The sequence below is a fragment of the Medicago truncatula genome, chromosome 7 (assembly GCF_003473485.1).
Source record: "Medicago truncatula cultivar Jemalong A17 chromosome 7, MtrunA17r5.0-ANR, whole genome shotgun sequence".
Lineage (NCBI taxonomy): Eukaryota > Viridiplantae > Streptophyta > Magnoliopsida > Fabales > Fabaceae > Medicago > Medicago truncatula.
In genome coordinates this window covers 34,697,281-34,713,953 of record NC_053048.1, presented here as the reverse complement: position 1 = coordinate 34,713,953, position 16,673 = coordinate 34,697,281, and the positions used below count along the sequence as shown (strand labels likewise).

The 16,673-nt window shown below is 31.6% G+C and overlaps 2 protein-coding genes across 2 annotated transcripts; both read right to left on the bottom strand.

Annotated features, from left to right (window-relative positions):
• Positions 1-1,085: 1,085 nt before the first annotated feature.
• LOC11442109 (vestitone reductase) lies at positions 1,086-14,360 on the bottom strand. The gene is made up of 5 exons (XM_003623671.4): positions 14,300-14,360; positions 4,444-4,575; positions 2,656-3,180; positions 1,387-1,579; positions 1,086-1,292 (listed from the first exon to the last, which is right to left on the bottom strand). The coding sequence occupies exons 2-5, from the start codon at positions 4,562-4,564 to the stop codon at positions 1,151-1,153; spliced, it is 981 nt and encodes a 326-aa protein (XP_003623719.1). The 5' UTR covers positions 4,565-4,575; positions 14,300-14,360; the 3' UTR covers positions 1,086-1,150.
• On the bottom strand, positions 9,256-14,355 carry LOC120577193 (vestitone reductase). Its single transcript, XM_039828335.1, has 4 exons — positions 14,168-14,355; positions 10,594-11,118; positions 9,943-10,135; positions 9,256-9,815 (listed from the first exon to the last, which is right to left on the bottom strand). Exons 1-4 carry the CDS (start codon positions 14,286-14,288, stop codon positions 9,674-9,676), a joined length of 981 nt encoding a protein of 326 aa, XP_039684269.1. The 5' UTR covers positions 14,289-14,355; the 3' UTR covers positions 9,256-9,673.
• Positions 14,361-16,673: the final 2,313 nt, after the last annotated feature.

Genomic DNA, 16,673 nt, shown 5'->3' with positions numbered 1-16,673 from the left:
ACGGAAGTAGTAGAAAAAATTATGAAAATTTGATATTTTAAAAATATTCAACGAGACGTATCTAACAACATCTTATATGATATTATTTATCTTTGTATATTAGTAGAAAAATATGGTCAAAGTAAGTTAGATCAAAATTGCACATTTTCAAATGGGTCATCATTGCAGAACGGAGGGAGTAAAAACTTGTTGTTTAAAGTGTTTAAAAAATTCCTATATGACACTCATTAACATTTCCGTGTGCATAGGAAAATGTTAACTTGTGTCTCTAGAGTACATGTTAAGAAAACTAAAGTAAAAAATTTATTTAAAAAATTATATCAATTTTTAGCACATCTATAAGGTCTGCTATTTAAGTCCAGGGATCAAACAAAAATGTTTTTATAACAACCAAATCATAGTTAATAAATTCAAGAGTAAAACTATTTGAATGTAATTTATGTATATTGAAAAAGGCTACACCAACAAAATCATGTATCACCTTTTTTTTTATAAAAATAAAAGATATTCATTCATTCAAATTGGTAGAGTACATCGATACAATGAAAATTCGCTAAAAACAAAAAGGATGAATCTGTGAACAAACTCACAACATCCATGTTAATAGCATAAAACGGCAAAGTACTAAAGCCTACACATATGAATATATTTAAGCCTCCAGAATACCTATGTCTCCGGATCTGCAATGTTGACGACTCCAAAGTCATTGATTTGATCTGCACTGGATCGAAGCTGATCTAACAATCTGAACCGAACAAATACCTGAACGAAACAAGAAAGGCAAACAACGTCGCACAAAGACGACGAACAAAACAAGGTCGCATTAAGACGACGAAATCACAAAAAAAGGAACGAAATAGATGTGTAAATCACTTATTTCAATAAAAGGGAAATAGAAAAAACAAGTTAGAGGGGTGATTTTGGATCAAAAATTGACCCTAAATCACCCCTCTTTAGTGGATGAAGGTGAAAAAATTAGGGTTTTGGTGGCGGCTCCCAAGAGAGAGTCTTGACTCATTTTGTGATGTTTTTCTTCTTTCTTTTTTTTACTAAGTTATCTTTTGTATATTAATGGACTCTATGTATCACCTTTATTAATAGTATAAATTATTATCTTTGATATCTCATATAACCTTGTTCTTTTTTCTAATCAAAGATAACCCTTTTCTTTGCAACACTGAATTGTATCGTCCAACATTTCCTCAAGGCTGTGTTTGAACTCGAATCCAGCATCCATGAGTTTTTTTGAGGTTAAATGTGGAAGCTTGTCACCTTTAATTTCCTTCAGCTCCCTATGAAAAAAATAAATAAATACTAGTTATAGTAAAGGCAAATATCACATTAATCTAATAAAGAATTTTTATGGAGTATGACATTAGAACTCACTCTAGTGTTGGTATACGAAATTCAGGGTATTTGGCAGAAATAAGTTGAGCTATTTCTTCAATATTTGCAATGAATGGTGAACAATTATATCTCCCTTTTGTATTAGGATGCTCAAGCAGAAATATATGTGCTCTTGCAATATCATCAACATGCACCATATGGAGACGAGAGAAGCCAAATGGATTATTGTCCCCTACAACATTGATTTTCTATTCTTAATTAGCATTTTTACAATGGAACTATAGGTATGCCTAAAAATGAATTTATTGGTATCCATTGTGAATTCTACATATTAGATTGGGAAAATCAAGGCAATGACAATACCTTTTTTATTTTATTTTTTATTTTAACGGTAAATATTAATATTTTTGTTTATTTTAAAACCAAATCACGTACAACTGAATAAATTAATTCCCTCAAAACAACTAAAATTCATTTAAGGTCCCAACCTCTTCCAACAAATATTTTTTCATATGTATCACACCACCTTATAAATAGCTTACTCTATTGTACTCATTATTCATCTTTTATCAATCTATTCATTTCTACAATGAGTTTCTATGAGTATCTCCCACATGAGCACTCTTATGCTTGCTATCTTGCTTACATCTATGATCTTTCTCCCTATGATTTCATGATTCATAACAACAACAAGTCGAATTAAAAGAGTAAAGAAGTGATGAACACAAATAAAGAACACATACAAGATGTTTGATAATGAAATCCGGTTAATCGTGTGTACTTCTTTGAGTGCAAAGCAGCTATAATTTGTTTGTATTATTTGTATAAGGATTAGAGTTTACAATATCCAACTTGTATTTAAATACCTCAGTCCAGACTGTAGAATCATTGAACTGTACCGCGGGGGCGTCGTCCCCACAACAAATGTTTCGGTCAAGTCCGGGCAGGTCTCACTCGCTCCGCTCATTCAACCCTTCCCACTTCTCATTACTAATGAGTCATACTCAACAATCACTTAATCACCTAATTGACAAACATATCCCTAATCCACACAATTAGATACACTAACATCGAAGACCAATTTTATCTTCTCTCTCTTTGATTTCCAAAGCTAATTTGATGGTTTTTCATAGTGTGAAACTCAACTTGTTAACAAATATGCATTAGATGTCAACTTAGTGGTAAAAACTTTACTTTATAACCTCAAATACGGAGTTCAAACCCCATTTGAGTCCGTTGGAAAATGATCATTAGTTCCACAACAAATGATAAGAAAAAAAAAGGACTAGAAAAAATTGTAACACTTACCAAATAACAAAGACAGAGAGGTATAAATTGAGCCAGGGCGCTTGGGACAAATGAATGGTCCAAGAACAAAAGTTGGTATTATAGTCACAACATCTAAACCATGTTGTTCTCCAAATTCAAGAACAGCTTTCTCTGCCATAGTTTTAGAAATTGAATATGACCAAGCAAATGGTTTCAAATCTCTAAGAAGATTTTCATCACTCCAATAACTCTCATCCATTACATCATCATCTTTATCTTGCCAATACACAGCAGAAGCACTTGAAGTGTAAATAACTCTCTTCACGGTCTTTGAATTTTTGCATGCTTTTAGAATTCCTAATGTTCCATCAATTGTTCTTTTTGTCACTGTTTCTTCTGATTCATTCATTTCCAAATCAATTGGAGTAGCAGTGTGGAATATTCCAATGCATCCTTCAATTGCTGCATTGAAACTTTCTGGGATACTTAGATCAGCACTGAAGAATTTTAGCTTTTGGGATGCACCTGGAAGATTTGTGAGGAAGCTAACATCTTTCTTGCGCTCTGTTATATGAAACACGATTATATTGCTTGTTGATCAAGTATATATTGGAGAAAGGAAAATTATCAATAATTAATGTAACACTGATGGTTAAACTCTTACCGTTGAACTAACGCACTTCATAAAGGTTTAACTTATCAGGTCTTGTTAATCGATGCCTCTAAGACATTGATTAATGAATCTAAAAATAAAATTTTGTCTTGAAAATATAAGCTGTTATTTTTGATCATTTTAATAAAAACTTAATTCCTTTGATTGTTTAACCAGTATCCCTGAAGCACTATTTAACATTCTCTTTAACCTTTCATAAAAAAAAATCTCCTTAACTTCTTTAAAATAAAATAAAATAATTCTCCTTAACCTATTAATTTCTCCATCTTTTTAAATAGTTATCTTGAGGTTTTTCCATATCTTCTCTCTATATGTTTAAATCATCTTTTCTCGTGAGCTTAACTCAGTTGGTAAGGACAATGCATAATATATGGGAGGTTCGGGTTTCAAAACCTCGGCCACCAAAAAAAAAAAAAAAATCACAGAAACACATTTTTTTTGTTCAATTTTTTACTATATATGTCACCTCAACCATTCCCTCAAAAAAATGTCACCCCAACTCTCTACGTGATGTTATTATTATTATTTTTTTGAAGGAATGTGATGTTATTATTTTTGATATGTCTAGTTTTACCACACGTGCAATGAACTATAACACAGAACGGTATTTGTTGGATTTATAATTTATAGAAAGGACATGATACATTTTTGGTCAACAATATGCCTGATTTTTTGGCCTTAGGATTGGATATGTTTTCACTTTAGGAACTCAAAATCAGTCCAATCCATTTTAAAAAATGTTAATTTTTTTTTTTTCGATTTTTGACTTGTTTTCTTTTTTGAATTTTTGAATCCATTGTTGCATTTTGTATTAAATTGAATATGAAAACGCCTACACTACTTTGAAGGCTGAGGCAATGAGTTAAAGAGGAGAAAGGAAGAATTTTAATTTTTCTTTTTATTGCAGGAAGAATTTTAATTTTGCAACACGAAAAACAACTTTTTTATAAGTACATGAGAGAAAATGAAAATTCAAAGGACTCGTTATTATTTAATTTATTCATAAGGAAATGAATTATAGAGATCTAGTAGAGACATTATAAAATATATACAAGAGTTGGATTCGAATCACAGACAGTTCACTTCTCTGCATTTAAGATGAACGAGTTTTTGCCACTAGACTACTTGACAAAAAAAACAAACTTATTACTGACCTGGATCATCTCTAACAGTGGCATTAACGGTGTAACCATCTTCAAGGAGTCTCTTAATAATCCATGAACCAAGAAACCCTGTACCTCCAGTCACACAAACTCTTCCTTTCCCTTCTTCCATTACTACACTCTCTTGCAAAATATTTTTAGTGTACACTACTCACATATCCCTCTTTTATATACAGTCGGTTAACTTTTTCGTGCAAGACTACATTATTAATTATTTATTCTAAAATGGTACTATTATGACTACACACAAACATTCAATATTGGCACGTTCATGAGTACTCTCATGAATTTATTTTCAAATGTACTCTCAAAATTTCCACAGACAAAAATTCAGAGGACTTTTCTATTGGCACGTTCTTTTAAACTTCAAGAATTTATTTTTCCGACCGAACGTCACAATCTTAAATAGCTATGACCAAAAGAAAAATTGATAAAAAGATAGATCTTAGATAGCAGCCGAAGCTCAGTCAAGTGAAATAAGTTAGACTTAAAGTTGTGAACTAAGATACGATTTATAGCCAAAAGTTATATTTATATTTAGTGTTGTGTTGACACACTTCCCATAAGATTATACAAATAGAGAGAATCTATGAGAAATAAAAAAAGATATATATTCTAGATGTTGAGAGCAAGAAATTAAGCCCTAGGTACTTTGTTAAAATATTTTGTATTTATATTTTTAAAAATTTATATTAATTTTACTTCTTAACATAAAGATCTTTTAAATGAACAATTATATAAATATTAAAAAAATGAAAAATACGAAAAGAATAAATTTTGTTATTTCCTAAGATGCATCACCTCTAGCTAATAATGGTTCACTTCAAACGACTCACATATTCTAATTAACAAATTAAAATAACACATCTTCTTATTAACCTTAGTCTTTGAAAAAGACTCAATTTAGTCTTCTAGAAAAAAAATACTTTTAGTCTATGAGAAAAATAAACTTGGACAACTTAGTTCATATCTTTTTTACGGTTTGTTTGGTTTGGTGAAGAAATATATAGGAATGATAAAATTGAAAATAAATAGATAATAAGATGAATAGTAGTTTGGTACGAGAGAAAATAAAAAATATGAGGATAAAAATAAATATTTGTATTGTAAAATAACATAAGTGTACTTAAAAAGAAAAATCAAGAGAGTAAAAATATATTATAAAGAGATAAAAATTAAGTCGTATTGGTTTTTTTTTTTAACACTATTTCTTTTCATTTTTTTAGCTAAGTTGGGTTTACATGGACTAAAATAGGGTTTCACTCTAAAAGTTAATCTTACCGAATTGGAAAGAAAACAAATAAATAGATGATAAACAATAAAAAAGACAATAATATCACCAACAATGGATTGGTCATGTAGTAAGAGATTTGGGCCTCATATAAGTATGTGATTAGGTGTTCGATTTATGCATACGTGAATTATTTTCCTAAAAATGTTTATATTTTTTAAGAGATGACTAATAATGCTACTTATAGATGACGAAAATATTTTCTTAAAAACGATTTATAAGAAGTGAATTTAACCATGCATTTATTTGGATTCATTAAAATGTAAATAACGTGAGTCACATCCTTTTTGTTTTGTTTTGTTTTGAATCAACCTGTCTTTTATTCTACTTTCCCTTCCTTTTGGTCATAAGAGGAGGCGAAGCAATCCAACTATGATAATTGATGTTGAATACTGTTTGTCATCATTTGCTAATGCATGCATGCCCTTTGAACAGAAAGATCAGTGTCGTCATGTAACATGGGCTTAACTCACTCATGCATCACGGGCTTTCAAATTTATACTATATGATGTATTATAATTTAAGGTTTTATACTATATGATGTTCTTTTTTATACACAAAATGCATGGATAATTCTAGCTTACTCTCAGTTAATATTTTCAGTTAAATAATATTAATATTAGTTTAAATCAACTCTAGAATTAAAAAAAATTCGGAGGGGATAAGAAAACCACAAATATGGCAAAAAAATTATGAAACCGAAGGCGGAAAACAACAAACAGTCCCACCCCGATTTTCTCTTAATAACCCTAGCGTGACTTAACTCACGCTCGGTACTCAATGTTAGTTAACTTGCGTTGTTATCCAGCGTGAGTTAATATGCGCTAATTTCTAGCGTGAGTTAACATGCGCCGGTTTTAGACAGGCTAACATAACAAAATTTAAGCCTTTAAACGTGCATTTTTTACAACATCCATCATCGGTTATCACTACATTCATTTACCATATTCATTCATTCACAATACATTATCTTAGTTTTTTAATTCCCAATCATTCACTACATTTTTTAAAAACATTCATTTGCTCAATGGTAAGCATATCCTAGAATCATCAATTCATTCATTTCCAAAATAAATCATAACTAAAAATACATAAGTACGCAGAATCAATTCCAAACTAATAGAATACTACAAATTTATTTAGTTCTAATCCATCTCTTCAAATCGGGCAATAAACAAAGCGCTGCATTACATTGCATTCTCCTTAATGATGTTGTATCATCATGATGTTGGATTTAAATTAAATTCATGGAAGTTTTCCGAAAATATTGGCATTGATTAAATTAAATTCATGGAAGTTAAATGTCTTTTTTCTAGCAGTGAGAGAAACATGATCAAGCTCAAAACAACATCTTGGAAATGCATCCACTCTCGACACCATATTCTTATTTGAAGGAATTCGATGTGAGAACCTATATAGTTTTTTTTCGAGAGAATACAACACGTGTTCTCTCCATTCTTTCGAGTTTTCAAAGAGACTTGCAAACCTTTAACACATCAATGCAAACTTCTTTGGCAAACTAACAAGAATTAAGCTAAAATCCAATAAAATAATGACACAACATTTTAATACAACCTAAACATCTTCATCTGGCCAAAGCAAACTCTTGAGAGTATCTTCAGAAGATCTCAGCAACAAAACATCAAACTCGATCGTCGAGAACATGATGTGCTGACCAAATATCGAGAACATGATCCTCACGTCGTCATCGTTTGTGAGCATCATCAGGATGAACTGCAATCTGTCAGGATGGACTTCGATACCCAATGTCGTCCACCCTCTTTGTGTCTATGTGGTTGAGTTGTCGGTTGATTTGATCTAGTTGGTCATTCAGATCTAGTAACGTGACATTGACCTGAACCCTAAACAGATTTGGGATTTCCACCGTTGAAGCAGATTGCAGCTAACATCATGTTCAGATCTACTGGATAAATGTCCATTGCTTCAGATCTACACCATAAAAAATTAAAAATAATCAATGAAAATTTTATTCAAACATTTCATCAAACACTTGGAGTGCAAAAACTAAAACTTAAACATGCAAACATCTAAACTTTTAATGAACTTAAATCTAGTCTAACAAGAATTCATAGCATTTACATGTACACATTTAATCATTTCATACCAAAAAAATCAAAATTTACATAAACCCTAAAACTAAAACATTTCTAATTAAAGAGCAAAAATGTAACGTATAAACATAAAATGTCAATGGATTATGAAAACTTACCTTTTTATTGTAGTGGTGGCTGATTTGAATTCGACAAAATTTGGTGTTGGATGATTTGAGAGAATTTTAGAGATTGAATGTTGTGAAATGGAAGAAACAAGATATTGTCTGCTATATAATAACCGTGAGTTAACTCACGCTGGTATCAATGCAAGTTAACTCACGCTAGGTACCGAGCGTGAGTTAACTCACACTAGGGTTATTTAGAGAAAATCGGAGTGGGAATGAGCAAAAACCAAAGGAAGAAGAGCACTTTTCAAATTTAAGACCCATTTTGGGTTATGCCCTCCTATTATGCGTCCTTAGATCAACAATAATTGTCAAGTCATTTTTAAAGTTAATTTTTGGCCTAGGACGGTCGCCTTCCTCTCCCTGCTTCACACACATATGGAGAATGCTAACGAGTGTCTTTAGTGCATTGCTTTAAAGTATCAAAAGTAGTAAATTTATATTAAAAAGCTGGTGGATTCTAGGGTGATGGAGCTATTAAGTCCCTCACCGGTGGACCAACGTCAGATTAATCAAATTACACACATCTTATTGTATATTATCTACACTGGATCACAAATATCTTCTTCTCTCACCGGTAAAATCTTGGCTCTAGAGTGAGGTTATTTCCACAACTGTTGCCTGGGTTAAAAACACAATCCTTGCTTTTGCAGACAATCAGAGGTTAAAAGAAAATTCAGTCACCGTATCAATTTAAAAACTTTTAATTTTTTGCCTGAAAAAAAGTTTAGAGCTTTAGATTTTAATTTATTTTACATGTGAAATTAAGAAGAATAAAAAGGTATAAGTTTTCCGTGAAATAAAAAAAAAAGGGTATGACTTATGAATCAAATATTTATAGAATGATTAAGTTATAGAACAACATGTTGAGGGAGAACGATACATTTAATTTTTGAAAGATAATTCATAAATTCAAAAGAACTGTATTATTATGGAAAAGTTGTGCATGATGGAATGAACGACAATGAGATTTGAGAAGGTGATAGATGAAAACAAGGAAGGCAACACTAAACAAATCAAAGAGGAAAGGAGAAGAAATAAAAGAGATCAAGTGCATGAAGGTGTATGATAAAAACTGTGGACTCATTTAATCTAATGGTTGTTAGACATGGTCCACCGGTGAGGGACTTAATTGCTCCCTCACCCTAGAATCCACCTAAAAAGTTGTGTAATTTTTTTTAATGGTAAAATTTATTAATAATTAAGTCTATGCACAAGACGAACATGAATCGATAAAACATAAACTATAAAGTAAAGAGCGCAATATAAGGGGAACATCCAAAAGGAAATGCATACACCGTACATCATAAACACCAATAAAAAACAAACCTCCAAAACAAAATCAACACGAAAACCAAGTTAAACTCCTATGCAACCAACATAAACCAAAATGTGAGCCAAAACCTTACACTCCCTCATGAATGGCCACATAAACAAAATTCAAACACCTATCACCCGCTACTCACACCAAAGCCACTCAAGAAAATCATCACACCCGCTCAAACCCCTAACAACAATACCTCACCTTCTCAACACCACAAACAACACTTCAACTTCTCATCACCACAATTGAGCCAAATTCCCACACTCATTCGGATTCCACCACCAATCAATCCTAGGTTTGACGGAGAAGACACCAAAACAAGCTAAAAAAACTTTGATAACTCATATAACCCTTTTATTTTTTCTAATCAAAGATAAGCCTTGTCCTTGCAACACTGAATTGTATCGTCCAACATTTCCTCAAGGCTGTGTTTGAACTCGAATCCAGCATCCATGAGTTTTTTTGAGGTTAAATGTGGGAGCTTGTCACCTTTAATATCCTTAAGCTCCCTGTGAAAAAATAAATAAATACTAGTTACAGTAAAAGGAAATAGCACTCTTGGCAAAAAAAGGAAATAACACATTAATCTAATAAAGAATTTTTTATGGAGGATGACATATTGACATTAGAACTCACTCCAGTGTTGGTATATGAATTTCAGGGTATTTGGAAGAAATATGTTGAGCTATTTCTTCAATATTTGCCATGAATGGTGAGCAATTATATCTCCCTTTTGGATTAGGATGCTCAAGCAGAAATATATGTGCTCTTGCAATATCATCAACATGCACCATAGGGAGATGAGAGAAGCCAAATGGATTCTTGTCCCCTACAACATCCATTTTCTATTCTTAATTAGCATCTTTACAATGAAACTAGAGGTATGCCTAAAATTGAATTTATTGGTATTCATTGTGAATTTCCACATATTAGATTAGGAAAATCAAGGTAATGGCAATACTTTTTTTGTAAACAGTATTAATATTATTTTTTAAAAACCAAATGTATTCTTCACGCGCAACTGCATATATAGTCTTATTACCTCGTGGTAACTCATCTATGGTGCTAACATTTTCCATCAAATATTTTTTCATACACATCACATATGAATCGAACTCAGGACCAAATAGTTGAGAGACCCAAACATACCATTTGTGCCACACTAATATTTCGTTAGCACTTAGCAGCACAAGCTTGATTTTATAACCTCAAAGATTTCAAATTCCACCTTATTAATAGTCAGAAAGAAAGAAAAAAAAAAGGACTAGAAAAAATTGCAACACTTACCAAATAACAAAGATAGAGAAGTATAGATTGATCCAGGAAGCTTAGGACAAATGAAGGATCCAACAACTAAAGTTGGTATTATAGTCACAACATCTAAACCAAGTTGTTCTCCAAACTCTAGAACAACCTTCTCTGCCATTGTTTTAGAAATTGAATACGACCAACCAAATGGTTTCAAATCTCTAAGAATATTTTCATCACTCCAATAACTCTCATCCATTACATTGTCATCTTTATCTTGCCAATACACTGCTGAAGCACTTGAAGTGTAAATAACTCTCTTCACGGTCTTTGAATTTTTGCATGCTTTTAGAATTCCTAATGCTCCATCAATTGTTCTTTTTGTCACTGTTTCTTCTGATTCGTTCATTTCCATATCCATTGGACTTGCAGTGTGGAATATGCCTGAACACCCTTCAATTGCTGCATTGAAACTTTCTGGGATACTTAGATCAGCACCGAAGAATATTAGCTTTTGAGATGCACCTGGAAGATTTGTGAGGAAGCTAACATCTTTCTTGCGGTCTGTCATATGAAACACAATTTTATTGCTTGTTGGTCAAATATATATTGGAGAAAGGAAAATTATCAATAATTAATGTAGCACTGATAGTAAAACTTTTACCGCTAAACTAACACTTCATACATATTAAGACATGATATTCCTTCTATATATGAACCTTGATTTGTCATGTTGTAAGAATCTAACCTTTTCTGCTAGACTAAACATCTGTCGATGGAGATTTCATTCATATAATAACTTGTTATTAGACTGAAATAGCCTTTTTTTAGAAATTTGAAGCAATTTTTAGAATTTTTTTATAAACTCATTTTATGTAATTTCTTTAAAAAAATAGTTTTTTTTTTTATTGACAAACAAATACACAAAAAAATTATTTTCAAAAAATTTCTAAAATATTATTACTATTTTTTTTTGGTTAAATACTAAGGCTCCATTTGGTTTGAGCTTATAAAAATAGCTTATGCAAATAAATAAGCTTTTATTTTAATTTATAAGCTCTTGCTGACGAAATTTGTATCTTCATAAATGGTTTTTTCATAAACTACTTAAAAAAATTATAAATAATACATAAAAACTTATTTATTTGCATAAGCTGTTTTATATAAGCTCTAAAATAAGCTAATCCAAATGGACCCTGAATATCAATTTTTTAATAAAAAATCTTATATATGTTGTTTGGCCGGCACCCATTATGGGCATGTATGAGTGATATATAGATGCGTTATAGGAGGGTATATATTTTTTTAGGGCGAACATAGGAGATTATAGTTTGTTGGATTTATCCAACAACAAACCCTACTAGATGGATAAAATTATATATTATAATGTTTTATCATAAACGATGTTTACGTTTAATTTTAAGGGTTTTGTTAACCGATGTATCTAGGGTATTGGTTAAAAAATCTAAAAATAAAATTTTTGTCTTGAAAATATAAGCTTTTGGTTTTGATCAAATAATAATTAAATTATTTTTAATAAAAATTTATTTATTTTGGTTGTTCAACCGATGACCTATTTTTTAATTTTTTACCAATGCCACCCCAACTTTCTTTAATGTTATTATTTTTTTATATGTATAGTCTTGCCACATATTCAACGATTTTCAATTTTTACTATATACCACCCCCACTTTCTTTAATGTTATTATTTTTTATATGTATAGGTCTTACCACATATTCAATAAATTACGACATGAAACAGTGTTTGTTGGTTTTATACCTTTTTGGTCAACAATATGCCTAACTTTTGTTTAGATATGTTTTCACGTTAGGAACTCAAACCTAAGACTTCTGGAGGAGCAAACTCCAAGATCCCAAGCCAACCACTAGATCAACCCCAAATGACTTGTTTATTTTAGGTTTTTGAATCCATTGCTACACTTTATATTCAATTGAATATGAAAAATGATATGAACACCCCTATGTTATTTTGAGGGCTGAGGCAACGAGTTGAAGAGGGGTAATGAAGAATTTTAAATTTTCTTTTTATTGTAGGAAGATTTTTTTTTTTTTTTTGTCATATAGTTTAGCGGTTAGAAATTCACTTTTTATAAAGAATAAATGAGGTGTCATAGGTTCAAACCCTAACCCTTGTATATATCATGCAATGTCACTAACAATTAAACTAAGTTCACCAGAAATGAAAACTTTTTTTTTTATTTTAATTTTGCAACACCAAAATCAACTTCTTTAAAATTCAAAGGACTGATTATTATTTAATGTAGGCTAAATTACACCAGCGAACCTTTAAATTATTTAATTGTAACAAGTTGATCGTTAAGTTTTTTCGTACCAATTAGGTCCTTTAAGTTAATTAAATGTAACAAGTTGATCCTTTAAGTTTTTTTCTATATCAACTACTCCCTCCGTTTCAAAATATAAGCAAATTTTACTTTTTAGGTTCATTCAATTAATGATGTATGTGATTTATAATATGGACCACATACATCAATAATTGAATGAACCTAAAAAGTAAAATTTGCTTATATTTTAAAACGGAGGGAGTAGGTCCTAAACATGTTATATCTTTTTTTTTAGGCAAAAGGAAAATAAAATAAATAAAAAGAGAGAGAGATGCAAAGATCGGGGACATTAAACATGTCCCAGGTACAACCCAAATGGGGATACAACGTTATAAACAGACCTAATGAATCTACCCTAATCTATCATAACAAAAATCCACTAATCACGGACGCAACCTAGCGAACCCGCGTACGGGCGCAAAACTATGTTACAAAAAATATGAGAAGTAAACCTTTGTCAATAATAGTTAGGGTTTGAAAACGGCGAATGGATTGACCGCCAACACGGTATCAAAATCTAAGTGCCAAGCTCCCTGAACAAAGCAGCAAGCATAAAAGCTCTTTCGAGCATAAAAAACCAAAGTGTATGCAGACACGACAACTTGAAACCTGCAGATCTCAACATACTTGAAAACATCAGAGAGTCGAAGTAGTCAGGCCACCAAACACAACGAGATTCAAACAGACATCGTAAGAACTCAGATCGAGGGATGAGTTCAATACGTTAATAACCAGACCCTTTCAGATTAGCAGAGTCATACCCTTTCAGGTTTTTGAAACCAATCCACATCAAAAGAGGCCAAAGTCACACATTAATAACCGACTGTTGGAAAGGATGGCAAAATGGTGATGTGGAGGACGAAAGTCACTCGTCGCACCACTAAACAGGAGAGCTACATTGCAACTCAATTATTTGAATTGGTTGGGGAGGTAGAAGAAGGAAGTCGGTTTGAAAAAGTTAGAGAGAGGGCAGAGCGGAAAACTTAGAGAGAGGGACAGGGAATAAGGGGGATTTCATATCTTAAAAATGTAAGTTATTTGTTGTTTTAAAGTTACAATTAAACAACTTAAAGGACCTAAGTGGTATGAAAAGTACTTAAATGACCTAAGTGGTATGAAAAATACTTAAAGGACTAACTTGTTATTATAATTAAATAACTTAAAAGACTTTTTGGTGTAATTTAGCCTTTAATTTGTTTATAAGGAAATGAAGTCCTAAGATTTTCAAAATAGAAAGGCTTATTCCTGACCTGGATCATCTCTAACAGTGGCATTAACAGTGTAACCATCTTCAAGAAGTCTCTTAATAATCCATGAACCAAGAAACCCTGTACCTCCAGTCACACAAACTCTTCCTTTCCCTTCTTCCATTAACACACTCCTGCAAAATATTTTTTCACACTTCACTTTTATTTTTGTTCGTTCTGTATGAATGTTGATTGTCACATATACATCTATATATATACACGCATCTTGTTACTTTTCTTAGGCATATTAATTCTTCCAAATACTATAATATTTCAATATTTCTCCTTGCTGACACGTTCCTAGCTTAACATTTTAATTGGATAGAAAAACTGTTCTAGATGTTGAATTTATGGCGCTGTCAAATAAATGTGGTGATATGGTATTTCTGTGTACTTCCTATTATTGATTTCATTTTTTTAATTCGATAACTTTGAAAATTTTATATATGGGTTTAATAATTTTTTCGATGCAAACCGCGAGTAGTACTCAAATAGACCGTAAATTATCACCAAAAGTTTTAACACTATTGCATACCTAATGTTAAATTCAAACCCAAGACCTTAATGTGAGTTTAATATGAACATATATAATTTTTAAAACACTAATTAATCACAAATAATTTTACATGTGATTTTTTTCAGGGGATGTGACTTTTTAAACAATAAGGTTAAATTTAACAATTGATTGACGAATAAATTTTATCCTTCAAAAAAAATTGATTGACGAATAAATTTTATTTTTTTTAAGGCTTAATCACGTTTTTTTCCCTTAGATAAAAAAAAATTGATTGATAAAATACAAAAATTTATGTTAACGGTGCATATCACTAAGAAAGCCTAGCAATTTTTTTTTCACTCTATTCGAACTCGGTGTATATGGAAAGCCATGTTTGATGCCTCTTATCACATTTTGTTCGGATCTCATTCTTGCAGCCACTTCCATCTATGGGGAAGCCCACTGGAATTGCATATGGGGAGCATGCAAATTCCGCCCCGAGTTCGTGCCATTATTTGGCGTCTCGCTCATCAATGCTTGCCTAAACATGTCAACCTCCTCAATCATGGCATTCCTTGTGATGACTCTTGTGTTTCTTGTGATCTCCTCACTAACATACAAATATATACCTTTTTTGTTTGCTCAAAGGCTACTAGTTCTTGGGAATTGTTTGGCCTTCATGACACTATTATGACGATCTTCCTTAATGCTAACAATTTTATTTCAACGTTTTTTGGAAGAGCCACAACACTAAACTATGGGACGACACTATATGAAGTTTATGGAAGAGTGACAACACACTAAACTATGGATGACATTATACGGAGTTTATGGAAGAGTCACATCACTAAACCATGGGATGACACTGACAACTCTCCCATCACAATAGTTACCCGAGCAAAGGATACTCTTAATGAATGAAATTGTATGCAACGAGCAAAAGTATATTTCAAATGTAATTCTTAGACCAAGCCATCGACAGGCACAATCAAATGTATTGTGGACACATCTTCTTTCAACCATATTCTATCATGGGGTAAGATTTGTGTTTTTGAGACTCTACAAACTTATTTTTGTTAGGTAAATTAGATTATTCTTTCTCTACTACAACCGTTCTAGAAGCCGAAACTTTAGGCTTACTGAAAACTTTTAAAGTGGTCATATCAAATGGAATGCATGTTGTTTTGTTTGAAACTGATTCCAAAACTTTATTTGATGCTCTCGCCACCAACAATGCTCCACTTAACAATGCTCCAAATGGAATGAAGTTTTATTGATCTTGTATCTCAATGTAAAAGTTTCTTACTTAATAGAAACGACTTTGTGCGTAGTGTCGTATGTTCGGAAGCAACCAAACAATTGTTTGAGCATCCTTATCTCACCATAAATTTGTGTCGTTTAATTTGTATCTATTAAATTAAAAAAAAAATGAATTAACTATACTTTGCTATAAAAAAAAGGGTTAATGGTGCTTTACCCCCTGTAATATAGGTCATTTTTTGTTTTCCCCCTGTAAAATATTTTTTTTTAAAAAAATAAAGTCATTTTTTTTATGCCCTTTTAGGGGGGTATTCCAAAAAAAATATATTTTACAGGGGGTAAATAAAAAATGACCTAATTACAGGGGAGTAAAGCACCATTAACCCTAAAAAAAACTTGCAAATTCAGTATGACTTTTCTGTTTCTATATTACTTAGAAGACCTTTTTCTTTTTCCAAGATTAATTCGGGGACCTTGACCATACATATATATTTGCATGAGTCAGAGCCAATTTTTTTGTTTCTTTTGCTAATAATAGTCAGAACCAAATCTTTGAATAAAGAGATACTAAAACCATTGAAATGAAAATTCAAAGCAAGAGAGAACTTGATTTTCAATCAAATAGGGTATTAAATATTAAATCTCCCCAAGAAAAGTTTGTATCAACGACTTGTTCTCTCTCTGAATCCGTTGTTCTTCTAATTGTTCAGCAAAGGCATGGAAGTATATGTGCGACTTATTGCACCAAGTTTT